The sequence below is a fragment of the Camelus bactrianus genome, chromosome 13 (genome assembly GCF_048773025.1).
Source record: "Camelus bactrianus isolate YW-2024 breed Bactrian camel chromosome 13, ASM4877302v1, whole genome shotgun sequence".
In the NCBI taxonomy this organism is placed as follows: Eukaryota; Metazoa; Chordata; class Mammalia; order Artiodactyla; family Camelidae; genus Camelus; species Camelus bactrianus.
This window is the reverse complement of record NC_133551.1, coordinates 29,859,166-29,876,627: the sequence shown is the minus strand read 5'-3', so window position 1 is coordinate 29,876,627 and position 17,462 is coordinate 29,859,166. Positions and strand designations below refer to the sequence as shown.

Genomic DNA, 17,462 nt, shown 5'->3' with positions numbered 1-17,462 from the left:
GAAAGACATGTGATTTCTTCAGCTTAGACGAAGGACAGGGATTCAAACTTTAAAAAGAATCTGTTTTCTATAAGAAAGCTTTGACTATTTAACATAGACAATTCAATACAAATTGAGTAGTCATTTGTTAGAATAAGCATGATTTCAGTAAGATCAGGAATTTGGCAGGACCTCGGCCTGTGGGAACCAATGCGCTTAACCAAAGGATGTCATATCAGGGATGCTGATCCTGGTGCAGAATATGCAACAATTCTAGTTGTGTTATCCAATATGGTAGCCAGATAAGGCTATTTAAAATTCAGTTTCTCAGTCGCATTTGCCACATTTCAAGTTCTCCATAGCTACTTGGGACTAGTGGCTACCATGTTGGACAGCACACATATAGAATGTTGACGTCTCCACATACAGTTCTGTTGGGCAGTCCTATGCTATAGGAGTATTTACAAAGTGAGTAAGTGTAGCTCAATGGCAAAAACATAATGTTTAGGCAGTATATCGTGTGTCATTTGCACTTCTTGCCAAAGAACACTATGAGACCACGAGCTGCCCTTGGAAAAGAGGAGTATCCACAGCGAAACTGAAGAACTTTGATGAATGTACAATTGAACATAATTGATGCTGTGTTTATGGACTTAGTCCATCATGTTACCTGAGAGCAGATATGGCTGACCAAAGTACAATAGCTATTAAGACATGATCAATATTGCTGTGACCCTCAATTATCTTTAAAGAACAATCATGTATTTAAGTTGCAGAAGCTATTCGCACTAGTTGTGGAATTTTAGAAAATAGAGAAAAGAAAGAAATAAAAGAATGTATAACTTCTGCTCCAAGAGAAAAACCACTGCGTATATGTTAGGGAATAGCCAACGTTGCTTTATATATTAAGCCTAGTTTTTAAACAGCATTTCCCCACTTACATTCTTTCTTGCTTTTTCAATGTTTTCCAATTGAAATTCAATAGAGTCATTATCTCCACCACCATCGCTGTGATGGTGATAACCACTTAAAAGGTTAAACGAGGACAATTATTTCTTCCTTGAAGTCTGACCAGAAGAATTTCAACCAGATTCTGGCTTATCTTTAACTTGATAATATCTACTTACAAAACCAATTATATTTGTAAGAATTCACTAATATGAATGAAGCCAAATTGTCAGTTCCTCTAATAAAGTTCTGTGTGTGTGTGCGTGTGCTCTGAATATTTGCCCAAGAGAATGTGTTGTTATGATTTGTTGTTTTTTGTATTTATGTTTAAAATGTTTCTATTTTAAAAGAAAATTTCTTTTTATAGGCTTTGATTTCTCATTATCTTTATCTTCCATTGGTTTCCATGGAAACCGGGAAATTTTTTCACTCAGCCCAGATCTAGAAAATTGAAAACATTGAGGGACTTTTTATTCATAATGTTGGATATATGTTATCAGGAAAAACACATACACATACACACACATACATCTATTTTGTTGTTCAGCTGAGCATATCAACTATCTTGGTTTTGAAGGGCTTTGGTTTTGGAAGTGAGATTATTATGGAAGCAAACACTACAAAACTTTAAACAATTTGAACTCAGTAATTTATTTAATCTCTTTGGGTTTTAGATAACAATTCTTTGTACTGAAGAACTGTTTAAAAACTAGAAGTTCTATTAATAGCAGTATGTACTGATCACAAAATTTATGAGTTTAGTTCTTTGCAGCCAGCTTAGTTCATTTGATTTCCCATTATTATACATTAAATTTGTATTTTGAATTTATTACATACACTTTCTAAGAAGGATTTGGAGAATTTTTCAAAGAAGATACATGCAAACAGATTGGTATGGTAGAAACTTAAAAAGAAAGCAAATGTGACAGAAAAAAAATAGGAACCATGCCATTCACCATGGGAGAGATTTTTTATTATGAGATGGCACATTATTTAATGGACTATGTCCTCCAAATTAGCTTCATAACTTATACAGGTACAGAGTTGATGTGGCAGGTATTTCAAACAACCTTTGTTCAAAAAGGAAAGGCTATCATTGAAGCACTAATTCAATGAAGGCAATTCCACGAGAAGGATAAAATGGTGTCATCTGACAAAGTATGTACTCTCTGTCAGGAGCAAGACAAAGAGGAAGAGAGGCGCAGGCCCTCTGCATTCCAGGATGCGGGTCGGTGGAAGCAGGGCAGAGCTCATGCATTTGTAAATTCTGGTGCGGTGGCAGTGTATGGGAAGAGAGCGAGAATGAGCCCAGTGTCTGTCCCTTACGCAGTAGTCACCCTCACTACACTACTGCTAGTTCTTAGAATGCCCAGCAGCATTCAGTAAGTATTAATCAGTGATAATGCTTCCTAGGTTACCTCTGAGTTGGTTTTCTGGTGATCCTATGTGCATAGATGAAAAGCTTTCTTCTCCTACTTGTTTGTCAAATTAAGTCTTAGCTGTTCACACTGTAGTTCAACTGGTCTTCATTTGTGATTACAAAATTAGGTGTCCTGTCCTTAAGCCTCCTCGTGCGTCACCATTTGATGTGTGTTGTTGTGAGATCTGACGGTTCTCAGTGACATACCATTGCTCTGTGTGCTAAATACAGGCACGTTGTTGAACGGACTCTCCATTACCAACCTGATTTGCGTTTTTGTCCTTTGCTCATGAAAATCAGAGAATCCCAGCAATTTCCATTTGGATGATGCCATATCCTTGCTCAAGTGCTTATGGCCACACAAGTCATGTTTGTACTAGAGGCCAAAATAGAACTTTAAAAATAATCCTGAGAGAGCAATGCTGATACGCAGTCATCTTGCGATGATGTATGCTCATGAAGGCATAGGATGCCTGGATGATGGGAATTCATGATTAATCCTCAAATTCCATTTTAATAATTTGATAAGAAAAGCCACTCGAAAAGAATACCAACACTTCTTAATACCTACATGTTGAGTTAACTAATTCAGAGCTGATTTCCTTTATATTCTATCAAGGGGATGGTTAGGAAAAGGTTGAGTCAGGAAAACTAAAAGGTTGAGTTAGAAAAACTAAGATTAGTTAATGACTTGGATAAATACTGTTTGGCTGTGTTGGAACTAATTGTATATGAGAGCAACAGGGAAATCAAAATGTTGCCATTTCAACATGTATATACATCTGGTTATATCCTCTGAAGCTATAGAGGATTAAATTATAATGTAGGTGCTGCTGTTCTTCAGTAATTGAATAAAAGTTGAACAGCTAGTTGTTCATATCCCCATGCTTAGATATCCTATAATCTTTCATGAAATAAGTATGTAAGCTCTTTTATGCAGTGTCACGGCAGCTCAGTTTACCATTCAGTTACACCAGTGTGGTTGCTTAGAAGGCCGGTCTAATTTGTCTCCCAGTGCTGAATTTTGATAGCTCTTGCTAAATACAGATAAGAGTTAAGTGGTCTTTGTTCCTTTTCTTTTCACTCAGATGTTTCTTCTCTAAATGTATTTTCAAATTTATTACAGAAGAAAAGCAATGGGGCACCAAATGGATTTTATGCAGAAATTGATTGGGAAAGATACGTAAGTATCAGAAGATTGTCTTTATAAATATTTCAGAATGTGAAAATGAGTTGAGGCATTCTTATATTTAAAACAGGACATGGGAATAAGTAAAACATCTCATTAAGGAGTGCCTGGCACCATTAACATTGTATAGAGATTAAGAGCACTAGATTCCGTTAGACCTGGGTTCAAGACCTCGCCCCTCCACATGTCAGCTGTGTGTGGCTTTGGGATAGTTATTTGTCAGCCAGCAAAAATGAAGCCAGTAGTTACTTTATAGCATTGTTGCAAGGATTCAATGAGCAAATTATCTGCAGAATATTTCAGTAGCCTGCTTACCCTGTAATGTGTTCAAAGAACACTTTTTTAAATGTTAACTCCAGATGTTTCAGTTCTGGCTATATTTCTAAGCAGCTTTGAATATTGAAGCAAGTCAATTAATGTCTGGGCCTTGGTTTTGTAATGTCTTAGCCATTTGGGCAGCCATACCACAATATCAAAAATTGAATGGCTTATAAACAACAAACATTTATTTCTAACAGTTCTGGAGTCTGGGAAGTCCAAGATCATGGTACCAGCAGGTTCAGTGTTGAGTGCCCCCTTTCTGGTTCATAGAAGGCAGCTTCCAGCTACAACCTCACTGGGGAGGCTCTGTTATAAGGACAGCTTTTGCTGTCCCCAATCCATCCTGAAGCGTACTTCCAACACCTGCAGATTGTGCTTTCAGCATGGCCTCCCCTAGTTGAGAAGCTGCAGTAGCTGTATCCTGTCCAGGCTCTTCCCCCAGCATGTTGGCCCACCAGTCTTATTTTCCAGGGTCTCCCACCACACAGCTTCCTTTCCAGGCACGCCATCTTCACTGTTGCCTCTGCCTTTCCCCACGTGAACCATACTGCCCATTCCTGCCTTGGTGCCTTAGTGCAGCCTCTTCCTTACTTCTGACTCCCCTCTGCCCGATCCATCTGGACCAAGAGGTACATGTAGACTCCCTGACTCTTCTAAACCTCACTAATTTCCTCTCCTTTCAAACTCCTATCACTGATGTTTTGTGGTTTGCATATTTTTTAACTTTTCCTACCAAAATACAGACAAAAGATAATTTGCACTTTGTACCCCCCCTACACACACACCATGTTGCTTAACTTAGTCCTTGGTTTACAGGAAATGTGTGATAAATTCTCTCTGAATGTTTTCTTTCATTGACAGTTGATCCCTAGTTGATTTTCCCAGTAGGAAGACTTTGCAAATATCTCTGGGTGAATATCTAAACATATACTGCTCAGCAGTCACCTCCAAAAGTTAAAATCCTCACCTCCTAGAATAAGGAGGCATGTCTCCATCTTTAAGTAGAAGGCTCTTGAAGGAAAATGAATCATTCCTTTATCATTGTCAGGATAATAATTGCTTAATGTGCGCTTGTATTTTATAGAACTCACCTGAGCTGGATGAAGAAGGCTACAGCATCAGACCTGAGGAACCCGGCTATATCCTTTCTTTATTGTTTTAATTGGAATTTTGGCTTTCTCTCAGAAAGCACTATGACAGATTTCGGTTTTGTAAAAGTGCCGAAACCCAAGCTTCCCTAGTATTAGAGATGAATAAACAGCACAGAGAACAGCCTGATCACTAACAAGCAGGCATTCTGCCTTGATCTATTCATAGAAAAGAGAGAGGAGGAGGAGAAAATTGTGCTGGAAAACAATTGTACAAATTGTAGGTACTGGATTGTCTGCTAAAACCTGATGTGGCAATGCCACTTATGGTGGCTGGAAAACAGCCCTTACTTATGTTTTCCCCACGGATCCTCTCTGCTCAGAGAGCAGGTCACACCCTGAAGCACTTTAAACTCATCACAGTTTGTCCTCAGAGTGGCCCTCCTCTCTCCATGGGAAGAGGACATTTACGTGGGCCTTGAAATTCACCACCCTTAGCTGTGTTCCAAGGAAAGGGGAATAAATTCTAACCCTTTCCTGCTTTACTTTCAAATTTTTGTTTGTTTTGTTTTGATTTTCTGCTATCTACGGATACTTCCACTGACTCTCAGTATGATTGCTCTTTCTTATACTCACCGTTGCCTCCCAGTAGAAAAAAGAGTCATGTATCTTTAACTGTGTTCTACCTACCAAAGGAAAGCACTTTTATTCTTCGAGCGAATCGGAAGAGGAAGAAGAATCACACAAGAAATTTAACATCAAGATTAAGCCATTGCAATCTAAAGACATTCTTAAGAACGCTGCAACGGTGGATGAACTGAAGGCATCAATAGGCAACATTGCACTTTCCCCATCGCCAGTGGTGAGTGGTTTTTTTTATGTCAAGCTTTGGTGAGGCTGGACAGACAGCTGCATTCTGCCCATACACGTTCAGCAGATCAGAAACTCCTTAAACTGAAGGCTGCATATGGTCACCATTTTATGAACTCTGTAAACCTGAAACAGCTCATTCTAGCTATGGAAGGCAATGCTCATTTTATATTGCAACTCCTGTACTTTTGAAAATGGTCAAAATGACTGAGACCACATTTCTTTTTGACTTATTCTCCTGCAAACATTTTTCAAAGAAGGAAAAAAAAATAACATAAAGATTATCCGGATATACTTCTGAAACAATTAGAAACAATATGAAGTTTACATACTTACTAATAGAGATTTTTTAAAACATAAAAAAATCAAAAACAAAAAATTAAAACAATATATCATCCTCTTTTATGAAAGAACACATAAAAACTCATGGAAGGGAAACAAAGGAAATTGCTGTTTTTCAGGAAAAAACCTTCTCATTGTTAATGCTTCAAAAAGAACTATTAACCTAATATCATAGATCATAGGCTGAAAAGATATAAAAACTCACAATCTTCATTATATTTTATTATCAAATTGTCTTAAATACTCTTATAATTTAGGCACCTCAAATACAGGTATACTTTATTTATATTAAACAAATTGGTATTTTTCTACAATTAGTACTTCCTTCTCCAATTCTCATCTACTAAATTCCTCCAGTTGCAGAATTCTGAGTTCCAACATTTACAGTGTTTTCTCTGTAGAGTTTGATAAATGCTGCAATTGTTTTCTAAAAATAGCTGTGAAGAGCAGATGAAGGCTCTCCTACCAGCAGCTAATACGTTCTTGGCTTCTTGGCATCTTCTTTAGAGACACGTGATCTCCCCGCGACATTTCCCATGAACGAGGTAGTTAATACCTGCAGAACCATTTTTGAGATGCTCTGGAAATACCTCAACCAGCCTTTCTAAAGGAGTTGTAATCACCTGTCCTTTGGGAATAACCATTGCCTGCCTGGTGTGAACCGAGTCTATAACGATGCCTTTTTTAGTGCTTAGTGCTTATAATGGCCTTTACCACTATTGTTAAGAGTCAACTAACATGACAGCTAATAGTAATCAACCACAGCAAATAGTACATCAGGTAATTTTTAATCATATACTCACTTGCCTTCTTAAGATGTATTGTTGAAAAGGGAGGCATGAAATACATGCTTTTTCTTTCCCTTCTGCAATGGAGAGTGCAGATTTTAAACTCACACATTGGTCTGTCATGCAGGTGATTTCTAGCAGTAGGGGCATTTTAAATGCACACACTTTCATTTTTCAGTTGATATCCTTCAAATCATTTTTTTACTTACTAAAAATTTTTTTTATTAATTGGGAAAATGTATTTAAACGCCTGAAACCAATTTATATCCACTTCTTCATGGAATGTAATAAACTTAGTGGGCATTTGGAAGCTACGTGGATAATTGTAAGAAGGCAAGTTCATGGCATTAAATGAATAAAGTTACATGAAAGAAGACTTACCAGAACAATCTCAGACATGCAATATAAATTTGCTGAAAGCTAGTTGAATCTACGAAAGAAATCCCTTCTATCAGAAAGATGTGTGCCCAAGTCATCTGGTAGTTATTCCTCCAACCAGATATGATGCTGCTGAGGGGGCAGCAAGAAGACTGGTTGTTACTCTGAGCTCTGCCCAGCACCTATTTTAAAGTGATATATTGACATGATGTGGTTAAGACTGATAAAAAGCTTCTAGGGAAATCGTGTGAAAACTAGATGGCGACACTCAGAGAAAGTAATCACAGAGTTAGGCTGTTTCTGCAGACCAGGAGCACCACAAACCAGGGGAGCCCAGGACCCCCTACCACTACTGCCCTGCACTCCCAGCCGGCTCCCTCTAATGTGAGAACCTGGCTCTGCCATTACTATGATTCCCAAATATTTGTGATTTTGACACTTAATGTAAGAAAATGAGCAGTTATTGCTACTTTAGGGAAAGGTAAGCCTATTTCTGGGTAAACATAAGGGTAAAGAGAGATTGTAACTGAAAAAATATTCTTGGCTTTAGGATGCTTGCCCTCTTCTAGATAATCCATGCGAACCTATATTTCTCAAATGACAAATATAAAACCTTATCTCCAAATCCAGATAAATAGAAATAACCTTTCAAAATCCAGTTAGTGCCATAATAAAAATGAGGAATGCTTTGTACAACTTTTTTTTAGATGTTTCCAGCCAAATAATCAGACATTCATACATCTACGCTTAATTCCAAAACTAAAAGAGAAATAGGACCTACACCAGCTAATGATATATCAGAATATTTTATTGAGGCTATGGTTCTTATGCTACAAAAGCATCAATCATTACACTAACAGAAATTCCAAGTGGTAAGCTATTCATAACAATGGCTTATGGTGAATTTCTTTTTTTTCAATTTTAATTTTAATTTTAATTTTTTTTTTATTTTTGAGGGGGAGGTAATTAGGTTCTTACTTATTCATCCTTAATGGAGGCACTGGGAACTGAACCCAGGACCTCATGCATGCTAAGCACTCAGTCTACCACTGAGCTATACCCTCCCTTTATGTTGAATTTTTTATTTCTGTTTCTTTTGAAGAATTTTAAGAAAAAGTTGTGTTTCACTTGTTCTTTCCATCTATCTATGAGTATGTATCAATGAATTGTAACCCATTTATCATGAATTGGTTTTTATTTTATTTAGATAGTTTTCCTCTACATGCTACATGATCAAATGACTCGATAAATGAATGAAATGAGTGGATGGGTGGATGGATGAATGAATCATATATAGCTAAGTGTATATATAGTATAAACAAACCTATTTGAAAATTACTCCTCCTCAAAACAAAGCTTCAGCAATGTAGAAAATCAGAGCTTCATTGCTGGCAAAAATCCTACTGTATAAACAAATAAACGTAATTTCAGTCCAGATCTCACCTTGGCCCTTGATTTTTATATAGAAATCAAGTATAATATGGGCCAGAACAAGGCAGAGCATCAAAAAAAGAAGAGGGGAGGATGCAGAAGTTAACTCACAGGCAAAAGATGTTCACTTCTAGTCTTATCATGTTGTCGTCTCCTAATGAGATACCACGCTGATAGGGTAAAGAAGGAAAATCACCCCAGTTTTGGTCATTGATTTGGGATCTGTATGAGTTAAAATACAGGTAGAGCTACTTTAACAGAAACCAAAATGGTTTTGACTTTAACAAAGTAGATGGTTTACTTCTATCACACAAAAGAGTCAAAACCAGTACGCAGTCTAGATGCATAGTAGAGTCTTTCTCCAGGGGTTATTCAAGAACCAGGGGACTTTCTGTATTATTGCTCCACCTTTTCGAGGGTGCTGCTGCCTTATCACCATGAAACACCTCCATGTTCCAGCCTTGGGATGGAGGAAGGAGAACATAAAAGGCAAGTGGTTTCCTTTAAAGGTTTAAGTCAGAAATTGTACCCATCACCACCACCCAGATCCCATTGGCCATAACTTAGTCACATGGCCATATTATTTGGAAGAGAGTCTGGGAAATGTAGTCTTTGGCTGGATACACATATAACCAGCTAAAATTCAGGGTTCTGTTACTAAAAGACAAAGGAGTGAATGGATATTGGTGGACATTGACACAGTCTGTGCCACTTCTGTCCCATTTAAGTAATATCAGATTAATTTGGGGAATTATTGGGAAATGAGATTTTTTTCCCCCTATTTGTCTTAAAATTATTCCCAGAACCTATTGAAACTAGGAAATTTCCTTTTAAAGATTTCTAGTCACTAATTTCTAAATACCAGTGACATTATGCTATGTGCTAGCCAGCAGCAAGGTGAAAAGAAACACATTTAAGTAAGATACCAACCTGCCTGGTTGATACAGACCCCTCCAACAGTAAGAGGACTCCCTCTGCCTTACAAAGTGCACTGCTTTTGGAGGAAGGCTGTTTCATTGTAGGAAGAAATTTATTAAACCCAAATGCTGTCTCCGTATAACTTTTATTCATGTTATAGTTGTGCTCTTTGAAGGATGATAAAAGGACAAAGTCCCTCCTATTCTCAGCAGGTTTTCCATGAAGCATGAAGCTTACCGATGCCAGCTCCAAATTTGGTGTGCAGGATGTTTGTTAAGGAGTGACCTTGGGCTCGACACCCATAGGGTAGGGTGGGCAGAGGAGAGGTTAGGCTGTTTTGCACATCCAACAACAGCCTAAGCTAATCACATGGGGAACTCTTGAGCTAGAATGACCCTTCAGGGTTGCTCTGAGTTGGGCTGAGATGGATAACCTTTATACTGTGACATCAATCAGTACCCCAGTATGGGCAGGCTAAGAAAGGGCATGACCTTGGCCAAGGTGTCTCTTTGCAGCTGAGTCGGATCCTCAAGTGTTGACAGTTGAAGGCTGTCTGCCAACAGCGCTTCTAACAGTTGGTGCAAGAAACCCTTCTGAAGACAAATCCACATGGCATATTTTGGCACCTAGGGTTACCACCTCCTTTTCCAAGTGCTTTCTGGCCATTTGTTCAAATAATTTCTTCCAGAATTTTGGGTCAATAGGAGGCAGCCATGTACTAATAGAAAGAGTGTAGCACCTGGATTCAGACAGGCAGGACACCAGGCCCAGGTCTGCCAGTTTACCTGTGTAACCTTAGGTAAGTCCCCAGATTTGTCCTAAGACTGTATTTCCTTTTCTGTAAAGTGAGGATAATAATGGTCTTTATGGAGTTTTGATGCAGACCATCGTTGGAGGATCAAATCTTCTTGGACTTTTTGTTCCCTTTGCTTAGCACAGTACATGGCACACATTAGGCACTCGGAGAGTTATTCCATAAGTGAGCGAATGAAGAGTCTAGTGACATACCTGGTGCATATGTTAGTACTTCCTGATTGTTCATTTCTTTGTTACTACTTGTATTAGCCAGGGTTCTTTAAAGAAACAACTGACAGGAGGTAGGTATATATGTGTATAGATAAACAGATGAGAGAGAGCGAGAGATGACAGATGATAAATCGATTTGTTATAAGAAATTGGCTCACATGATTATGGAGGCTGAGAAGTCCCACAATATGCTGTCTGCACACTGGAGACCCAGGAAAGCTGGAAAGATCATTCAATCTGAGTCTAAAGGCCTTGGAATCAGAAAAGCTGATGGTGTAAATCCCAGTCTGAGGGCAGGAGAAGATGACATGAGATGTCCCAGCTCAAACAGTGAGGCAGGAGAATGGGGTGAATTCCTCCTCTCTCCGCCTTTTTTTCTATTCAGTCCCTCTGTGGACTGGGTAAGGGAAAGGCAATCTACTGAGTCCACCAACTCAACTGCTAATCTCATCCAGAAGCACCCTCACAACCCATCCAGAATAATGTTTAATCTGGGTACCTGATAGCCAATCAAGTTGACACTTAAACTAATCATCACAATAGTATGTATGTGTGTCCTTGTGTGTGTGTATATGTATGTATTTTTCTATGTTTATATATATATATATATATTTTTTTTTTTTAAGTCTAACTTTTGCTCCTTTAGTGAGAGTCATGGCTTTGCTTCTCCATTTCTAGTCTCCTACCCTAAAAGCATTCTGTCTTTTCATGTCCTGGATTATAATGTATCTGCATTTCAAGTCTTGAATTCAGTTAAAGAGGTTTGGGTAATCTCTTGCTTATCTTTTAAAAAAATGTATTGAAGTACAGTCAGTATTTTTTAACAGACTTTATTTTTTATTTTTTAAATTTTTGGTGGGGTGGGTAATTAGGCTTTATTTATTTATTTAGAGGAGGTACTGGGGATTGAACCCAGGACCCCATGCATGCTAAGCCTCCGCTCTACCATTTGAGCTGTACCCTCCCACTTCTTATTTTTAGACTTTAATTTTGAACCAAGTCGGATCCACCTTTTAGAGGAACTACTTTTAAACCATTTTTTTTTTATATGGACATTTGTGATTGACATTTCTTTAAACACAAATAGAAACTTTATACTTACCCCTGAAGGAACTGGCATATACTGGGAAGGACACTGGAATCCGATTGTCCTGAACTCAACCTCTGCTAACGGTACCACTTAGGCAAGTTTCTTAAGCCTAAGATACTGAGTCTCAGTTTCTTCATCTCTAAAATGAGAATAATGAACACCTACCTTACATGATAGTTGTTGGGATGTCCACCTTTTTCTGCTAATAAAATGTAAAGCTCTTTCCCTTAAAGGAGGAGATGGAAACAGAGACGTGTTCCACTATTTGCTTGCACTCATTATAGATACTACGTTTAGAGATTATTTTATTGTTGTTGTTAGAATTGTCTGCAGAGCCTGGGGTACATTTTTAAGAAGTTCATTAATGGTGATAAATCAGGTAACCCAAACAGCCAAGAGTCACGTAGGGCCAGGACTAGTAATTGTTTTGAGTAGCAAACTAGGAAAATGTGTACTTAAAATAACTTGTTTTGTGGTTCCTGTGGACCGGTCTTGAAGCTCTTTCCAGAACTCTTTCCATTCCTAAACTGTTTTAACATCAAAATCCCCTGAATGAGTAAGATGCTTCCTCCAGAGACCGCACTGAAGGCTGACATTCACAGTGGGATCCTCTACTGTGTATCTCCGCCAAATTTATTTCATGGAGAGAGGACATCGTTTCCCACCCCTCTTCCAATGAATTCACCAGATATTTGGTAAATAACTTCTACGTAGCAGGCACTGAGAGCTAATATCAGAAATACAGGACAGAATGGGTCCAACCCTCTGGCTAACATTCTAACTACACATTTATCAGAAAACAACGTAGCACTAATGTCGCTAGCAGCGCAGAGAGGCTGAACTTCCCCTCATGGTCCAAACGCCTGCCTGTCTCCTATTCAGTTTCCTGACTGAAGGGACCCTCTGCAGTCAGCTTCCCCTGTGGCTCCCAATGCACAGTCTCTTGCTTCCTCACACCTCACAGGATCTGAGAGGGAGACATTCATTTCGTACAAAACCCACAGGGGCACACATCTTTTCAGCCATGTGCTTTGCTTACTAGGTACGTTGAAGCCTCTGGCTCCCGCAGCTTTCATGGAATCAAGAAGACAAATGCTACATTGTAGTTCTTAGCACAGTATCATCTTTTCCTCTTGTGAGCTGCCACTGATTCCTTTCCTTTTGTTCTTCGGTGAACCAAGAATCACTGCTGACTTACCTTGAGCAATTGTCTTTAACTATAAGCATTCATTTCTGTACTGACTACAGATTTTTGCTCTGGAATAAGTCAAAACTAAGTTTGCGTTCTGGCTCTGCACTCATTATCCATATGACCCTGGGTAAGTTACATAAACCTTTAAGCCCCAGTCCAGGCTTAATCAAATGTAAGATCATTTTAATAATACTATCCACCTCGTAGGATCCTTGAAAGAATTAAGGAAGTAGTGCGTGTAAAGTACTCAGTACTTTGTAAGTAGATTTATGTATGTAAAGCCCAAAGGAGTTGCTTGGTAAATGATAGCAATTATTAATCAGAACAATAGAGTGTGTCTCATGGTGACTACTTGTAAACATCCTCTAAGGTCACGGACCACTTAGAGAACTTATGATGGTGATGGTGTTGGTGGTTGGCAGTTGTGAAAGTCTGAGTGCTGACTGTGTGTCAGATGCTTCACATGTATTAATTCACTTATCCCCACAACAACCCAATAGGTATGATTATTACCCTCATTTTACAGATAGGAAAACTGAGGCATAAAAGAATTAATCAGCTAATCCAAGACGTCACGGTTAAGTCAGTGAAGTTGCTCAGATTTAAACTCAGAAGTTCTGGCTTCTAATTCAGAACTCTGAACCACTGTGCTGTACCACTTTTGATAACAGCTATTGGTTCTCTTCCCAGAAAACTAAATTAAAAGCTCGCTAATCATCTCAAACATTTTACAAATAATTTCTGAGTACTCACGACCCCTTTGAAGACCATCACTTTGATGGTGCCTGGGACCCCGCCGTGGGGCCTGCTCCATGCCTTCTTCCACATGGCGGGAGGGCGAGGCTGAGCTGACAGGTCAGGCAGGCTGCCTTGCTGCTGTGTCTGCTTTGCTTTAGTTGTTAAGGGATGACACCTTGTCTTTCTATGACTCATCTATTTCGGTTCCCTCTGATCAATCAGTCAATCAGTCAGCAAGGATTTTTTATGGCGACGGTTCATGATAACTAGTGGTTTATGTTTTCTAACCACTGTCACGACCAGAAAGATGAAATGAGCAGGTACACCACTAAGCAGACAGGGAGGTGGTGATCGCCCTGTTTTACAGAAGGAATCAACTCAGAAAGATCAAGAGGCAGCTGAAGGTTCAGGGGCCCGGACTAAAACTCCAGCATCTGCCTCTTTTCTGTGAAGTTAAAACCACAGTGTATTTTCTCACCTACGTTGAATCAGGGTCTACTATTCAGTTATCTTTCTATCCCTCTCAGCTTTAATGCCCTGCTGTGAATTCTGGCCCAAGAATCTCTGTGGGAAGCTCTCTGTTTTAGGGGCAGGTTGAGTGTGCAGCGAGAGGACCAAGAAAGAGCACTTCCTTGAAGCACACTGGTTAAGGAGGAAGCACACAGGCCTTTGAGTCTGTATCTTATTGTCTGCATGTCCATGTGCAAACTCCTTAACTCAGAGCCTCGGATCCCAAGTCTGTAAAATGGGAATAATGATCCTACCTTCTCAGGAATGATGTAAAGATGGCAGGAGATAATGTTGCAAAATGCCTGCTTCAGTGTCTGTCACTGAGGAAGGGGCTCGACAAGCATCTGTTCCTTTTGAGCTCCATTTCCCTCTTCCCTAACTTCAGAGACTTGTGGGAAGCAGAAAGAAAATAAAAATAGCGAGGGAGGACTTGAGCAAAGTCGAGGAAAAGAGGGCTGAGCAAAATGAGCGAGTAGGAGTTGACCTACCCTGGCATGTGTGCTCATGCCTCCTCCCTTTCCCCTGCAAAATTCAGTGATACCAGGAGTTAAAGAATTTGACATAGAGTTATGAAGGAGCAATTAGTTTAATCTTGTTCCTGGAGATGTGCTATCCACAACGGAGTTATTTAATCAAAATATAAGGGGAGGGGGAGATAGCTTTCAACTGAGGACGATCTGGTGCTGTTTGTCTATTCCAGGTGGCCCACCCACCCTGCCACCCCCAAATTAGCCTGCCAGAGAGCAAAATCCCTGAATTTGCTGCTGCTTGGTAACACCACCCCCTTTCCTGTCCTCACTTTGGCAGAAGGTTCAGCACCCCATTGAGTTCAGTAAAAACAAAGAGTCATCAGTGGGGGAGGAGAGCTTCAGTCTCCTACACGCTGGCATTTGCTCCCAGCAGAAACTCTGCACGGTGCAAGGGGAGGCTAAAGATGGCATGCATTCTGATGCTAAGTGTTCAGCCCAGACCTCCTGTGCAGCGAGCTGGAGGGAAGAGGCTCAGTCTGGGTTCTGCCCATCAAGGAGACTTCGTAGGGCAAACATGATTTGGGTTGGGTCTAGACCAGGAATATCAAGCATGGAGCACGGAAACTGCCACTCCCCATCCAGACCTTCAGTAGACATTGCAACTGGGTCCCACATCCCAGATGCAGTCTGAGAAGCCCCCTCCAGACACAGCTGCAAGCAGCCTGGCCAGAACCACCTAGGAGTGGCATGTGAGATGTACCTCTTTTTCTCCAGGCCTTAGAGAGAAAAATAGATGGGGAAATGGGTGGGATCTAACTGTCTCAAAATACATTCTTCTCTTTCTTACATTATAATAAGCTATGGACCATCTGCAGAAGAGTTTCTTTCATATCTGAATGTTTGTTCTTTCTTTCATTACTAATTACTTTTCCTAGAGAATTCTCTGTTGCTTCCATTTCCTGATCTTTAAATAAAAATACCATTTTTTCAAACCCTTATGCCCCCACCCATGGTAGTAAGAAGAAATCTCTGAGCTGTGGTATGTTTCGATCTCCTTGCAAAATGAGCAAAAAATGAGTTCAATCTGGATTGCCTTTGTCATTATTTCTCCAATTAATGTTGGTTGTACCCTCTGAATACAGGGTATTTTGCTTCCCTTCGTGAGGTATAAGAGAATTTCCTTGCATGACTCTAAATTCTTTCATTGTGTTCTACTATCTCAGACCACCTGATCTGATTGGGCGTTCCAGAAACATGAACGACAGGGTCAGAGATCTTAAACCCTCAATTTCTGTTATTCACTTAAAATCTAATTGAATGAGACAATATACCCACAATATTGACGCATAAAAATGTTTGGGTGTCCTCAACTAGAGGTAGCAAATTCTTGAATTATATGCTTTTAATTACAATGCTAATTATCAAAAAAGCTAGCTTTTATATCTTCAAGTTCTTCTGTCTTGATTGTGTTAGTCCTACTGGTATGGAGTTGAATTTAAAACCATTTTTCTTAGCTAATGGTGTAATCAGGGTAGAATGGGCCCTGTAAAGAAGCAATCATTTTGGAAAATAAGTTTGTAACAGAAGAAGAACTTGTGAATAATTCAGTAAGCGTTGGGTTTATAAAAATTAATCCTGCACCCAGAAGTTATAGGTTCTTAGTCCTTCTTTAATGGGGCCTTTCCTCAAGAGTCTATGACACTGAGTAACGTGCAGTAGGTACTTAGAAGATACTTGTTCGTTGACTGGACAGATGGATGCTTGTCCCTGTGGGAAATTATACAGAACTTGATGTTTCACTGTGATATAATGAAACCTATCTCTCTCACATTATTTTATAAAGACAGCAAATTTTTTATCTTTTCTCCTTCAATTCAACCAAGTGTTTCTCCATTATTGAATGGATGAACAATATGAACACTAACTCTGTTTATTCTCTTACAGGAGTTATTTGTAAGTTCTTTTCTAAAGCTTATTAATGTGTTCTTATTTTCTGTGGGTGCTAATTTCCTCTCATAATTCTGTTCCCCAAATCCCGTACATTCTAATGAGGTGCCTGTTTTCTCATCTCAAGTCTCAGATTTCAGTCACTTCATGGTCCCTGACCTTGAGAATAAAGGATAGATACTTTATTACCTTTTTTATACCATTTATTTTTATACTAAAGGGTTTCTATAAATATACAAATAATAGTGTAAAAATAACTGTAACAGTATGAAAAAACATCTATCCTATTGTTCTTTGAAGGAGAATTTTTTTAGTGCTAGAAATAATCTACAGCAATGAATGTACTTCTTAATTGTTTTAGAAAAAAATCTTAGAGTGTGAATCACTCATATTAATGATGTCAGGAAATGCTTCCTCAGACGTGGAGTGGTGGGAGGGGGGATTTCATTTCTAAACAGAATGAAGGTGAGATTTCCTTCTGTCTCTTATATTGTCTGAAGGACAGTCACTAACTGCCCATGGACCTTAGGAACTATTGCTTCAAATCAGCCACCCGCACAGCAGTGGTACAGAGCCATGCATGCCGGGCTGAGCTAATTGTCCTGAAGTGGCTGGCACAGAGGGAAGGCAAGATGGACTGCTCTCATTCTGTTTTGCCCCGCCGAAACTCCCTTTCTACCTCCTAGCCCATTGGAAGCCCAACTTTATTTTATTTTATTATTTTATTTTTAACATGGTACATGGGGAATCAAAATAAGCTTCCAAAGAGTAATGAAAAACAACAACATATGTCCCCTCCAGGTGTTTTCTGGTCTTG

The 17,462-nt window shown here is 39.3% G+C and overlaps 1 protein-coding gene across 31 annotated transcripts in view; it reads left to right on the top strand.

Annotated features, from left to right (window-relative positions):
* The window catches only part of SGIP1 (SH3GL interacting endocytic adaptor 1), a 187,290-nt gene that overhangs the window by 90,591 nt on the left and 79,237 nt on the right, over positions 1 to 17,462 (top strand). For all 31 annotated transcript variants that reach the window (XM_074376283.1, XM_074376285.1, XM_074376279.1 and 28 more), the window contains 3 exons: positions 3,474 to 3,530; positions 4,942 to 4,996; positions 5,632 to 5,807. In XM_074376283.1, the coding sequence (XP_074232384.1) occupies positions 3,474 to 3,530; positions 4,942 to 4,996; positions 5,632 to 5,807 (288 nt within the window). The remainder of the gene's footprint in view (positions 1 to 3,473; positions 3,531 to 4,941; positions 4,997 to 5,631; positions 5,808 to 17,462) is intronic.